General features: G+C 35.4%; 1 protein-coding gene across 1 annotated transcript in view; it reads left to right on the top strand.

Annotated features, from left to right (window-relative positions):
- The window catches only part of DZIP1 (DAZ interacting zinc finger protein 1), a 108,137-nt gene that overhangs the window by 81,231 nt on the left and 12,430 nt on the right, over window positions 1-14,476 (top strand). Inside the window, exon 14 of the mRNA XM_069828120.1 lies at window positions 9,484-9,688. Within this exon, the coding sequence (XP_069684221.1) occupies window positions 9,484-9,688 (205 nt within the window). The remainder of the gene's footprint in view (window positions 1-9,483; window positions 9,689-14,476) is intronic.

Genomic DNA, 14,476 nt, shown 5'->3' with positions numbered 1-14,476 from the left:
AGTCAAGGCAAGCATCACTGGGAAGATGTCGCAAAAGAAAAGATAGCCAATTGGCTGAATTCATCCCAAATACCTTCATTTCTTGTATACCCGACGGATAATTTTCTCAGACAATAATGACTTTGAAGACAAAACCCAATGGTATTACAATCATTTTGTATTACGCTAGTAGCAAATCACTTTCTATCTATCCATCTAACTACCAAAAAGCGTGTATAAAGGCATACCAAAAGCTGAACAAACCAAACCTAACCTGTTACTGATCCTCAACCTTAACCCCTCCAGCACACGCACATTATTTTATAGCTGTAGCACACGCGTTGGGTATTTTTTTACCCCAAAATAAATAAAGTGTTACTAACAACAAAATATAATTAATACTGAAATGCTATAATTTTATAATTGTTTGGAATATTTTAAAGTAATTTGAACACTTCTTTTTAATTTAACAATTAATCATATGAATACTAACTTTAAGTGAATGTCTTCCACAAAAAACACCACAATATTATATTTTTTATTTCAGTGCTAACACAAATGTAAAAATGAAAGAGAAAGTATTTATGGGCGTCACTCGTCCGTCCATTCACTAGCTATCACCACTTCCGGTATCAGCACACTCCTCACAAAAAGGCACTGAATGTCTTTACAAATGATCTTGTTGCACCTATGGCATGAAGTATTAGTTTTACGATCCTTCTTCCTAGGACACATCTCACATCGACTTGAGGACATCCTCATTCGTTTCTGTGTTGGTTGGGTTAGTTCCTCCACACCATTCATTCTTCGAATAGTGGATCTGATTTCCAAAGGCAAATTCTTCAATGTCAACCGATGAGCCAAATGATTTTTCACCAATCCAAGAGCCAGTTCCTTCAGAAATGATCGGCGGATGATTGGTCCTTGTGAAGTAGCATTGTTAGTTTTATAAATAACTAAAGAATTAATTGCTGTGATGTTGAGAAGACCAAAAACACGGTAAGTGGCCAACGTCGGAATTTCCTGGACACGCTGTGTGTACCGCATAGTTCATCCACTACATCAATTCCTCCTTTAGTAGTATTGTAAAACGTTATTATTTCCGGTTTCTTTTCCTCTCTGGTGTCTGGATCAATTGCATCATCATAATGCACAGTGGAAGCTACTAGAACAACTTTTCCTGGTTTTGGAACGTAGGAAGTGAGAGTCAGTCTATCTTGGAATCCAAAAATACTGGAAAATTGTTCACGCCTTTTCTGCACAAATTCAGGAGGAATCTCACGTTTATTTAGTCTTACAGTTCCAACACATGTTAAGTTGTGATCACTGAGAAGTTCTTTGGCAAGTGACACACTCATAAACCAGTTATCAAATGTAACATTTCTTCCAGTTCCACTAATAGGAGTAATCAGCTGTTTGACCACATCAGATGGAGAATTTGATTGATGGTATTGGCCTTCTGGTTGCATACCACAGTACATTTCCAAGTTCAACACATAGAAAGTGCGGGAATCAGCTAGTCCAAATATTTTTATGCCATATTTGGCTGGTTTGCTTTTGATATACTGTCTGAATAAGCAGTGCCCTCGGAAGGGCTCCACTTTTTCATGGATAGTGCAATATTCAGCAACTGTATAATTTTTCTGGAAGTTCTTTGTGATAGTCAAAAACACATCTTATTGGAGTGAGTCTATCAGTCGCTTTTCTAATTTCTCTTGTAGTAATGTCGTCGAAACGAAGGCTCCGCAAAAGAAAGAAGAATCTGTTTATTCCCATTGTTGCTGGAAACAAAGGAATTCCTGTTCCATCAGTTGTCCACAAATATTTAGCGTTGAGTTTAGCTGACCTCAGTGCACCAGCAAAATATAACAGACCAAAAAGTGCTTTTATCTCAGTCTGATCAGTTATCGAAGCATCTCGTTTGCGAACGAAGTTGTTCTGGATAGATCTGATGTAAATATTTGTGTACTTGACAATATCATCTATGATGTTATCACCAGACATCGGATTCTAGGGCAAATGCCTATTTTGTTTCTTTAGGAGAAAAGTAAAAATAATTATTAATATTTGTGTTTCATGGAAATTGAAAGGTATTCAAAGAGTTTTATAGTGCCCTAAAATGCCCTAAAACGGTTATTAGAGCCTAATTTGTTAATATTCGCCTAAAAATGCCTAACTCACTGTAAAGTTTCGCATTTTACTCTTACTTTTTATAATTTATACATGCATTCACTGCGAAATTTAAGGCATTTAAAAATGGAAAGTTTGCTTCACACCGGCCATGAAACCATTGATAAAGGAAACTAAATGTTTTGAATCTCACGACACTCGCAATAGATTTCACCGAATTTAACATGTTTGGAGGCATAAATGCCGACAAAGAACCAACCTTAGTTTTGAAGCAGGCAACAATCACAACATGTGCTGCTACCGATTCAGAGATATACTATACTATAAAAATGACTGTTTTCGGTCTGAAACCGATTAGCTGTACTGCCCTTCAGAGTGTCATAAAATCACAATTTTTGGAGAAAGAGTGTTTTTGAAATATTTATGAAAAGTCGTAAAACTGCGAATTAGTAGGGTAAACCGTTACAAAATATTTAAAAGAATGGCCCTCCTAGTGTTAACACTACCAGGAAATGCAACAATAAGTGGAACTTTGTATTTTTGTCCAATTGAATCTCAATAACAACGGTTCATTTGAATGCTCGTTAACAGTTGCTCTTTCCCTCACCTTATTTGTGTTGAGAAGTTTTGAGCGGTAGGACGTTTTCCTGTGAAGTTTAACGCGATAATGCCGAAAAATATAAGTGCAAAATCTACATTGATCCGGCAATGGCTAACAGAATATTCAGAATTCACTTATGATGGAAAAATAATATTCTGCAAGATTTGTAGCAAACAGGTATGTAACAATAGTTGAAATATATAAATTCTATTAATTTTAATGAGTAGGCCTATAATATTTATACATTGACTGAGCTATCCTGAGGTATAATTCTTTTTAAGACCACTACACTTTAACCTTTTAAATTCCGATAGTTAAAATATTTGCAGGTCATTAAAATTTTGATTGTTCGAACCCACTAACTTTGTGATAGAAATACGGTAATACAACAATTAGGATTTTATTTTAATTCAGTTTACTTTACATTTTTAGATTTCGCAAGAAAATAAGTGCCACCTAAAGCAGCATGTGCAAGGAGCGGCTCATAAGGCTGAAGCTCAGCAGAAAAATCAACTGCAACAAACTTTACTAACACAGCCTACTTCATCCAATCTCAGCAGCAATTTCTATGCTGATTTAACCAGAGCGTTTGTTGCTGCTAACATTCCCTGGAATGCAATTGAAAATCCGGTTTTAAGACAGTTTTTACAAAAATACTGCAAACAAAATATCCCATCTGAGTCGACTCTAAGAAAAAATTACTTAGAATATACAATGAAACTTTAGCTTCCATTCGGGGGGATATAGGTGATTCTTACATATGGGTCTCTGTGGATGAAACCTCAGATCCTATGAATAGGTATATAGCAAATATGGTAGTAGGAAAACTTAGTCCTGATGGACCTTCGATTCCACACCTCGTATGTGTTAAGTAACTTTCGAAAGTGAATACCCAAGCCATTGCTTATTTTGTAAATAAAGGCCTACAGTCTTTATACTCAGGTAATATAGACGATTCTAAAGTTCTGTTGTTTTGTACTGATGCTGCCTCATACATGGTTGCTGCAGTTCCACTTCTTAAAACATTTTATCCTAACCTCACGCATGTAACCTGTCTAGCACATGGCCTTCACAGGGTTTCTGAAACAATCCGGAATGAATTTCCTCTTGTCAATTCGTTTATTTCTAACACAAAAAAATGTTTTTGTAAAGCCCCATCCAGGATTTCAATATTCAGAGAGAACTTTCCAGATATCCCACTCCCAACTCAGCCGGTTGTTACACGATGGGGAACCTGGATTCAGTCAGTGGTGTATTATTCTAAGTATTTTAAAGAAGTGGTCACAGTTATTGATAAATTACCTGAAACTGATAGTACAGCGTGTGTGAAAGCAGTGAAAGATTGTCTGAATGACTCACGAGTGAAAAACGATATTGCCTACATAACATCAAACTTTTCTTTCATACCTGCAAGCATTGAACAATTAGAACGTGAAAAACAATCTCTTTGTAGCCAAATAGCAATAGTAAAGGAAGCTCAAGGGAACATACATTCTGCTTTGGGCGAAACTGGGAAAAAAGTTAAAAATAAGTGGGACAACGTATTAAATAAGAATGTAGGATTTTCATTGTTGGAAAAAGTATCAAGAGTGATATCGGGGGAAAGTGTAAATGTTCCAGTAAGTATTGATGTTTCTATTGTACCTAATTTAAAATTTGCGCCTCTCACATCAGTTTCGGTTGAAAGAAGTTTTTCTGCTTTCAAAATGATTCTCAGTGACAAAAGGCAAAGGTTAACTGTGGAGAATTTAGAAAAAATTCTGGTGGTGTACTGTGCAGATAATTATAATAAAGTCTGAGCATGGAACTGAATTTCAATAACTTAAAATGAGTAATCTTGATATCAATAATCATTATTTCATTAGTTTCAATATATCAAATTTGTGCAGCTCTGTTTATAAATATAATATAGTATTCTTTTTTAATGTTTAAACATACTTTTTTGTGCGTATTTTAGTGTATAACTAAAAATTTCAGTGAAAGAAATAAGTATGATACCTTGATGTGCCTAAAATGCCTATTTTCATTAAAATAGAGCCTAATTTTACAAATGTTGAGCTTATTTTAGGCGCCTAAAACTGCAATTTTTAGTGCCTAAAAATCCGATGTCTAGTTATCACCTATTAGACACGACCAGGTTTCTAGTGGTAACTTTGCTTGGCGAGCTTGTCCCTTACAGCCCGGAAGGTGAGTAACTATATTGCACGCTCTGGCCTTAACATTTCGAGGTGGTACACTCTTCCTCCAAGAAGTCCCGTCTTTACCTTTGTAAGTAGTAAACTGAGATAGTGGAGCGTTGTCGTCACAGTCGTCATCACTACTATCTGCTTCCTGTTCCTGTTCTGTATCGGTATTATGTCCACTTTCCGAAATATGATCATCTTCATCTTCCGATTCACCTTGAATAATTTCTTGTTCGTCTTCTTCATCCAGCCAGCCTACTATTTGACGACTTTGTCTAGACTCTAAGTCCATTTTGAAATGTAAAATACAAATGGAACACTATCAAAATTATTCGCTACTACTGCTTCATAAGCACACGTGCGGGGTATTTCTTACCCGGTCTTTATATAAACATGTGTAAACTTGTGCAGCCACAAGAAAACTAACTCAATCATACGTACAACAATGCACAAAGATCTGAAAGAAAGATACTGAAAACGCGGGATGAATTTAAAATTGATGGACAGTGTTGCCAACAAATAAAATAATGCCTGGGTATTTTTTACCCCAGCGCGTGTGCTTACGGGTTAAGAAAACTCGCGGCTTGTAACCTTCACACAAAGCAGGCCAGTTCTTAGATAGCCACTCGTCTGTTCACCTTTAAATTTCAGTGTGTCTTATCTGGGATCATATTGTAAAACAAGCCAGTTTCATCTGAGTTGAATATATCATGTGTTCAAAAAGAGACTGTATTTTCTTTCTGTCCTTCCAAATTATAGAAATAGTTGAGTGTGATACACCAATTCCTTTGCAATGCAGACGTTTGTTTCCCCATTTTCTAATCGCCATATTATGTGTGACTTTTCATTAACCATGCAAGTGTGCAGCCCAAAATTTACGGATATGAAATTTTTAGCAAAAAAAAAAAAAATAACGGTTCGTGCGACTATTGGCTATAACGACAGTAAACTGGCAGTCCCTTCGGAGTTGTTATAACTGGTTTCAACTGTACTTTCATAATATCACGTTGCTAGTCTGTATTATTTTGTCAAGCCTTTTCCTACTTTTAATTAGACTATGAACCCTTTAATATGATTATTAGTCACTGACTTAGCTCAGGTGGTAGTGAGCTGAGTTATGATATGATTCAAGGCTGCACTCAGGCATGGGTTAGAGTCCTGCTTGGGCCCAGTAGCGGCTCGCCGTCAAGAAAATAGGTGAAGTGCTGTTCACATAAACAAATGCATGAACAGTTTTACCAATATAATGAGTAGGCCTACTATTCGTAAACTACGTGCAATTTTAATAGTTCTAGAACACATGCAAACAGAAAAACTAATTTATTTCAGAACTCGCCCAATTTCTTGCATACAAAGTCAATCCTCCTATCTTTTAAAGCAGCAAACCGTCGATGATGTCTTCATAAAATGTCTGAGTTTAACTGAGGTTGGACAGTATACTCTATGCAAAGCTATGGTGCTAATGATGAAAGTCCCTCCTGTAATGTAGCATTCCGAGTGAAATTTTCAATATTTTCAAACAGAAAAACTTCTTTCATCGGAAGAATTTTTAAAGCTATTTTATACAACTTCTCTATTTTCTTAGCACTTTTTAAAACAAAGAACAAATGGAACTGTAGATCGTCAAGAATTTAAAACATCTTTTTATCCTCATATTTCAGTCTACAAAACGACATTTCTAATAAATTACAAACTGTGTCATTTTCGGGATAAATATTTCGCACTCATTTATCAACATTTTCTATGTACTGGTACCTAAGTACTCATATTTGTATAATAGCTATAGTGATTAAACATATAATATATACTTAGATGTAGGATTAATACACAATATACACTTATCACTAATATACTCTAAATACATTAAATAAGTTAATATATACGTACACAGTATTAAACTACTCGTACATGTGTACATTTACGTGCACGTTAAACTTTCAAATACAAGAGCTTGAACAAAACTGGCGAGCTCATGAGAAGAAATTATACACGCCACAGAAAACAACTTTTAAACTTTGCTAATGTATGTGTGGTGTATTCCTGATAAAATAACATAAAGCCAGCTAAGTTACCACTGCAGGGGTGGCTGCTAAGACACAGAATGAGAATACTATTCTCGAGTCAGGTAGTACATACTGTAAAATTTCACAGCCCTTGAACAATGGCCCCCGGCCTTGGAGACCATCTTCAACCCTTCTCTATTACTAGTACCGTTAGATCTGCAAACTGGTTACTCCACCTACAAGTCTTTCAGTTCTCCGTAACTGAAAGACTCAGAAATGCACTTCACTCATACAATCTTTCTTTAGTGCGTGACGTCACGTTACCATGGAAACCAAGTGCTGTATGAGAATGGGAGCCCAAATAATTTCACCTCTACAGTATTGTAAGTTCTAATAGACACCGCTCGGTGCTCGTAACAGTTGACATTATTCTATTCAGCGGACGGTTACAGGTACTATTTATACAACCAAACACTGTTCAGAACGACTGAAAAAAAACTTCTTTTATTTTAGAAATACGTTACCGGTAATAACTAGAATTAATTATTAATACGAGATAAAATTGCGTTTTACACATAAATAGGTGAAGTAGTACTTCACCTGAATAACCGCCCCTGCTTGGGTCTGACTGACATTTTTCGAAGGTTTTTGCCAACTGTAAGGCAAATTCTAGACAATCCCATGACGAATCCTCGAATTTATATCGATACAGTGTTGTTAAATAACTGGTTAAAAACATTATTATTCCATTATTCTGCAAGTTGTTACCTTGTTATTTTTTATTAGTTGATACTGCACTGAACTTTTACGAGACATTTCACTATATAGTCCCACATCAGGGATTGATGGCCCTGATGTTGTTAATTTCACAATCAGTGTCTTGGTAAGATTTATGTGACGAAACAAGATTTTGTAGCTATGATGAAAGAAAACTATGTAGGAAAAGGAAATGGAAATCCACAAAAGCTGAGTTGGCAGTTTGCTTGAGATGTGGCACTGCAGATATCAGGGGCGAACTCAACAAAGAATCTCGATTGCGAGTTTGCCCTAATATCCGTAATGACGGGACCAGATTTTTAGGATTTTAAGAAATCCATTTTAGGTTACTGGAATAGGTGAAATAGTTTTTTTTAGGCTTTTTGTCCAGACTGTGAAAGGGGCCGCATAAAATGCTCGATTATTAAAAATGTATGCTTACAGTCAATTTTAAATAACATAACTTTTCCCTCAGTGGTAAAGATGGAATCATTTCCAATCCACTGTTGTAATAAATGTTATTTCACTTGTTTTGATATACGGTAACTTAACAAAACACAAAATATAAAATTCAATGTTAATACCAGAAGCACTAGAATAAGACAGACTGCACAGAGACCTCAGAAAAGCTCACAGCTTGTACCTACGCATGCAACATCAGAGTCTTTTGTCAGGAAACATGCCGAAAACTTCATAAATTTCAACAATGAGACTTTTTCGAACTTCAAGAGAAAGTTCAGTCACTTCATATCCTTCTACTGGCATGTCATATCTGCGATCAGTGGAAATTCTAATATACATACAGTCTGAATCAGTGCCCTTAAGAGGGTTAAACCTCTGAAGGACGGTCCACTATACAAAGAAAGATGGAATTCCCTGTTAACCATTTTATCCAAAACAACAAAAGACTGAAAGGGTAAAGATTGCAGATTGGGTCACTTTCTCCAGTGCAGAAGGGAATAAAAATTATCAGATGTACTGAAATTTCTAAATGTATTTATATAAAACTTAGTGAATATAGAAAAATACATATTAATTATGATTTAGTTTTTTTTAGTTCTTAAGGTCCAATTTAGTTTTTTTTTTTAGGTTAAACAGAATTTACATATATGACTCTTATGACAATGATCTGGAAAAATATCTAAGAAATATTCATAGATATTCTTAGCGCGGGCTTCTGGTAGATGATCAGAGAACTAACGTTTTTCGTATTCATAAACCAATGGTGGTGATATGATATGAATCATGTACAAGTAATCACTCGATAGTCTGGGCTAGTTTAGCACGCTTGTAGCGCGGGCTAGCGAAATGTCTATGCATAGCACCCTATGAGTTTAGAAGTAAGGGACAAAATAGGTAAAAACCTAAAAATCTGGTCCCTAGTAATGACTCACATCAATTGTTGTAAAAACAAAATGACGAATTCTTTGAAGTGAAAATTTTAATTACGGTAAGCACAGTTGTTTCCTTCAGTCAAAGGAAAAAGATATACAATAGCAAAATAGACTGTCAAGTTTAAGCTTCTGTATATTCAGTTCTTCTAACAGCTATTATTTGTAAGTCATGGGCAATTTTAACTAACTCGAACTTATTTGATATGGAATATAGCTATCAAATAATACATTTCATAATTTAAATCTTTTTATTATTTTATAAACTGAAGAAATTGATACTATCGTTTTCAAATTATGGAATATTTCGATGATTTTGAATAATCGAATTATTTGATGGTATCTGGTCAGTAGTTTCTGTTATAACAAGGACGCCCTTCCATGCATGAACAGTGAAGAACACAGATTGACATCCTTGTTTTAATTTCTGATTATCACAGGAGTAGAACTACAGTCATATCAGAACCAGAGGACAGTAAAAAAGGAGTTATGAATCCTTCCTCCTCATCCACAGATGATGATGAAGATGAAGTAGATGATGTGCGTGAAGAAGATAATGAAGGTGTAAAATCCAGACCTCAATCAGTGCTGGGTCCAAGATCAAATGGTGACAAGAAATCAAGCTCCTCTTTCGCGAGCAGTCAGGTGAGTAGTTTCTGCATCAAAGTCAAGAAATGGCTTTAGAGCAGTTTTCTGTGCATGTCTGTTTCTACAAAACAGGACTACAAAACTACAAGTCGGAGCCAGTAGAAATGCAATGGCTCCAATCATGGATTTAATAAAAACTATTTTAACACTCACTACTGTGTAAAACTGGCGGCATACACTTAGAAATATTATGTAGGTAATGCACTGAATCACTTGGTTATTACTTTGCATGCCCGCACTTTCACACCTTATGACTAGGCTAGTTGGCAGAACCAGTTGCTAAGCTGACATATATGTTTCGGAGAAACTAATTATATTCACGATTCTATAATTTATTAATTTCCCACCTCCACCATGCTCAAGGTCATATCAGGCGTCAGTGTGAGTTATGCTCTTGCAAGATAAGCACGTGTTCTTTAGGTGATGTAATACAGTGTATTAATATGGCTCAATTCAGGTATTCTATTCCCCAAAGAGCATTCATGTATCATTCATACGTGTATACAGAATCCGCTCATGCTATAAGGAGATTATTACAAGAGATTCTCTGGTGTCAAGTTCGAAATCGAAGTTCGATTCAAAGAGTGACAAATAAATTTCGTGAAACGGGAAGTGTTCTTGATAAATGTAGACAGTCACGCACAGTACTCACAGAAGAAACTCTAGACAACACTGAACATGGCTCTGGAAAATTCTCCTAGAAAATCACTTCGACATCTTTCTCAGCAAATGAGAATTGCCTATGGCTTTGTTCGAATGGCTACAAAATTACTGAAGTTGAAACCCTTGCTTGATATGAGTGAGTAAATTACTTTTACTTTACTTTATAAGTTTCATTGTATTCCAATGGATATCATCCCATTGTGGAATCCTGGGAAACGAGAATGCGGATGCTTTAGTAAAGAAGGGCAGCACTGCTACTTACAGACCTGTTACTAAATCTACGTATTACTCTGTGAAAAGATTTATTAAATCTACATACTTAGACTTCAACAAACAAAATTTGATAACACAATCTCAAGGGAAAAAATGGAACTCCCTGCATCAAAATCCACAGTTAATTCCCGATTTACCACGAAAATCGTCTGTAGCTGCATTTAGATTGGCAACAGGCCATGATTGTTTGGCCAAACACGTGCATAGAATTGGAATATATCAGTTCCCTAACTGCCTATTGTGCAACTCAAACCAAGAAATGGATTCGGAACACCTCAAAATCTGTGCTTCAGTGGCTGGCCATGATAATATGTTTGAAAAATATTGGAGTGCAAGAGGTCAAATGACTTTATTGTCAAACGCCTGGCATTAGAAAACAACAACACAACTTTATAAGTTTCATCAGTAATAACCAGACATAGGATTTTTAGGCACTAAAAATTGAAATTTTAAAATAAGCTCAAAATGTAATAAATTACGCTCTGTTTTAGTAAAACTAGGCATTTTAGGCACATATGATCAAGGCTTCAAATCTATTTATTTCACCAAAATTATAGGTACCGTACATTAAAATACACAAAACATGGTACAAAAGAAAGTATATTTAAGAAATGGAGGCAGATAACTGTATATCATATAAACACAGCTGCACAAATTTAATCTATTTTAAAAAATGAAATAATTAAGTTATTGAAATTCAGTTCCATGCTCATTCTTTTTCATAATTATTTGCACAGTACATCACCAGAATTTTTTCTAAATTCTCCACAGTTAATCTTTGCCTTTTGTCAGTGAGAATCATTTTGAAAGCAGAAAAACTTCTTTCTACTGAAACAGATGTGAGAGAAGCAATTTTAAATTAGCTACAGTAAAAACATCAATACCTACTGGAACATTTACATTTTTTCCCAATATCACTCTTGATACTTTTTCCAACAATGAAAATCGTACATTCCTATCTAGTATATGTCTCACTTACTAGTAACTTTTTTTCCCAGTTTCACCCAAAGCACAATATATGTTCACCTAGGCATCCTTTACTATTACTGCATGGCTACAAAGAGATTGTTTTTTACGTTGTAATTGTTCAATGAATGAAAACTTTGATGTTATGTAGGCAATATCTTTTTGTGCGAGATCGTGCGTATTTGCTTGGTTTCCACACAAAACCAATCCGCGGTAAGTCTAAAATTCCACATTCAGTATTCCCAACCTAACACACACAACAATTTCCCTCTTCTTACCGCTTAAGTGACATATTGATTTTACTGCTTTAGGCTTTTAACATATTGTTTTTAGATATGTTCAATATAGTAATAATTATAAATTGGAAACTTACCACTGCAATTTCACCTAAATTGCACTGTTAATTATTGTTTTTAAATATTTTTGCAAAAATTAAGTAAACTCTACAACTCCACTAAAGTTACTGCATTCTTGATGCAAGTAACATTAAGGAAGCCATGAAAAATATCAACAAGATTCCAGATGCCGATCTTATTACTGCAATATGTTATATAAATAATATTGTTAAAATATTAAAATGAAAAATAAATCATTACATAACCCTACCGTTTGTTTTAAGTTCGCATTTATAGACTGGGGGAAAAAAAAGACAGACGTACATCACGGCCTGCTGGAGTATAGTAAACACAGAAAACATTTAAAGCAACAATGTTGAAGATAGATATTTTTGTTTTCCAAATTTGCCATCATTGAACAGAAACCAAGATGGAGATTTCATTGTAACTAATTAGAAATTCCTCTTTCAGGTATGTAATAAACGATCTTCGCACAAAATAATGTACGATACACGAGCGGTATGTTTTCTTTCAATTCTTGGAAATTAAAAAAGCTCAACTACGTTTTGCTTTTTCAAACTTTTCCTCGAACATGAAAACTACAACATACCGCTCTTGTAACGCATATTACTATTTCACTGACAGGTCATAAAAACACTCTTTCACTGCTTTCACACACACTACAGTACTGGATTCAGGTAATTCTTCAATAACCAAAATCTCATTGACCCATAAATACTTTAACTATCGAAATTTAAAAGCTTAAAGTGTAGTTGTCTTTGAAATAATTTCACCTCAGCATATCTCAGTAATTGTATAAATATTATGATAGGCCTGCCTACTCATTAAAATATAATTTCAACTATTGTTACATGCCTGTGTGCTACAAATCTTACGGAATACATACTAGGTTCAAAAAGTTCCCGGAATTTGCTAGCATCATAGAAACAACGTACCTTAAACACTATTCTACAGCATTTCCTTCAAAATAGTTGCCTTCCGCAACAACACACTTTTGCCAACGCGTGTAGAGTTCCTGGAAGCAGGCCTGGAAGCCATTTTGTGAAACCCGTCTTAGTGCTCTCATCGCGTTTGCGATAACCTCTTCAGCATTGAATCTCCGTCCTTTCAGATGACTTTTCAGACGGGGAAACAGAAAGTAATCAGGTGGTGAGAGATCAGGAGAGTATGGTGGGTGATCCAAAGCAGTTATGTTGTGCCTGGCAAGAAAATTCTTTACAATAATTGCGCGATGAGCAGGTGCATTGTCACATGCATAAGGAACCAGTTTTTTTCTACCCACTTTTCTGGACGTTTCCTTCTCACTGCGTCCCAGAGGCGACGGAGGGTTTCTATGTACAATTCTTTCGTTACAGTACGACCTTCTGGAATGAACTCATGGTGCATGAGACCCTGAGAGTCGAAGAAAACTTCCAACATAACTTTGCTTTAAGTGTGCTTAAATGCGACAGGCTCATGTTAGTAGATTTACTGGCATGAAAAAGAACTCCTGCGGGACAAAATTCCGGCACATCCGGCGATGCTGGTATAACCTCTGCAGTTGCGAGCGTCATTAAAACATAACATTTAAAATAACTTTGCCTTTGGAAGTGTCCCTAGGAAATTTTTGCTTCCGAGGAGATGTTTTCGATTTCCACTTAGATGACTGTCGTTTAGGGACTGGGTCGTACAAGTAGCACCAGTTTCATTTTGTTTAAGAAATCACCATCTTCATCAGCCATACTGATCATGTCCCCAGCAAAACACAGAACTTGATGTTTGTACTTTGCTCTGTGGACATAATTACAAAATGCGACGAACAAACGAAACACTATGATAAACAATTGCCTACAACTCAAAACCAATAATTGCCATTATCAACAAACTTTAAGGAAATGACATCATGAATGTTACCAACAAAAGAAATGTATAATATCCCTTGTTATATATTAATACGAAAAATGGTAGTAAAATTCCGGGAACTTTTTGAACCTAGTAGTATTATTTTTCCATCGAAAGTGAATTGTGGAAATTCTGTTAGCCATTGTCGAATCAGTATAGATGTTACACTTTTATCTTTCGGCATTAAGCTGCACAGGATAACGTTCTACCATTTAAAACGTCTTGACAAAAATAAGGAGAGGGAAGGAGGAATAGCTAACAGACATCTAAACTAACTGTTATACAGCATTGTTCTTGAAATTCTGTTTGACAAAAATACAACGTTCCATTCATTGTTGCATTTCCTGGTAGTGTTAATTCATGAAAAACTCACCTTTAAAATAAAATCATTTTAGGGCACTACCAAACTCTATGAATAGGTTTCAATTTTCATGAAATGCAAATATTAATTATTATTTTTTCTTTCTCCTAAAGGAACAAAATAGGTATTTGCCCTAAGATTCGATGTCTGGTAATAACTTATGAGACAAACTGTATGTAGGTTCTTTAAGTGTTTATTAGTAATAACTTATGCAGAAAACTGTAGGTAGATTTACTGCAGACATCCTGACATCCGTTCACCGTGGTTATTGGCTTGACTCACCAA

This window comes from Periplaneta americana, chromosome 1 (assembly GCF_040183065.1).
Source record: "Periplaneta americana isolate PAMFEO1 chromosome 1, P.americana_PAMFEO1_priV1, whole genome shotgun sequence".
Classification (NCBI taxonomy): domain Eukaryota; kingdom Metazoa; phylum Arthropoda; class Insecta; order Blattodea; family Blattidae; genus Periplaneta; species Periplaneta americana.
This window is presented reverse-complemented; position numbering and strand designations above follow the sequence as displayed.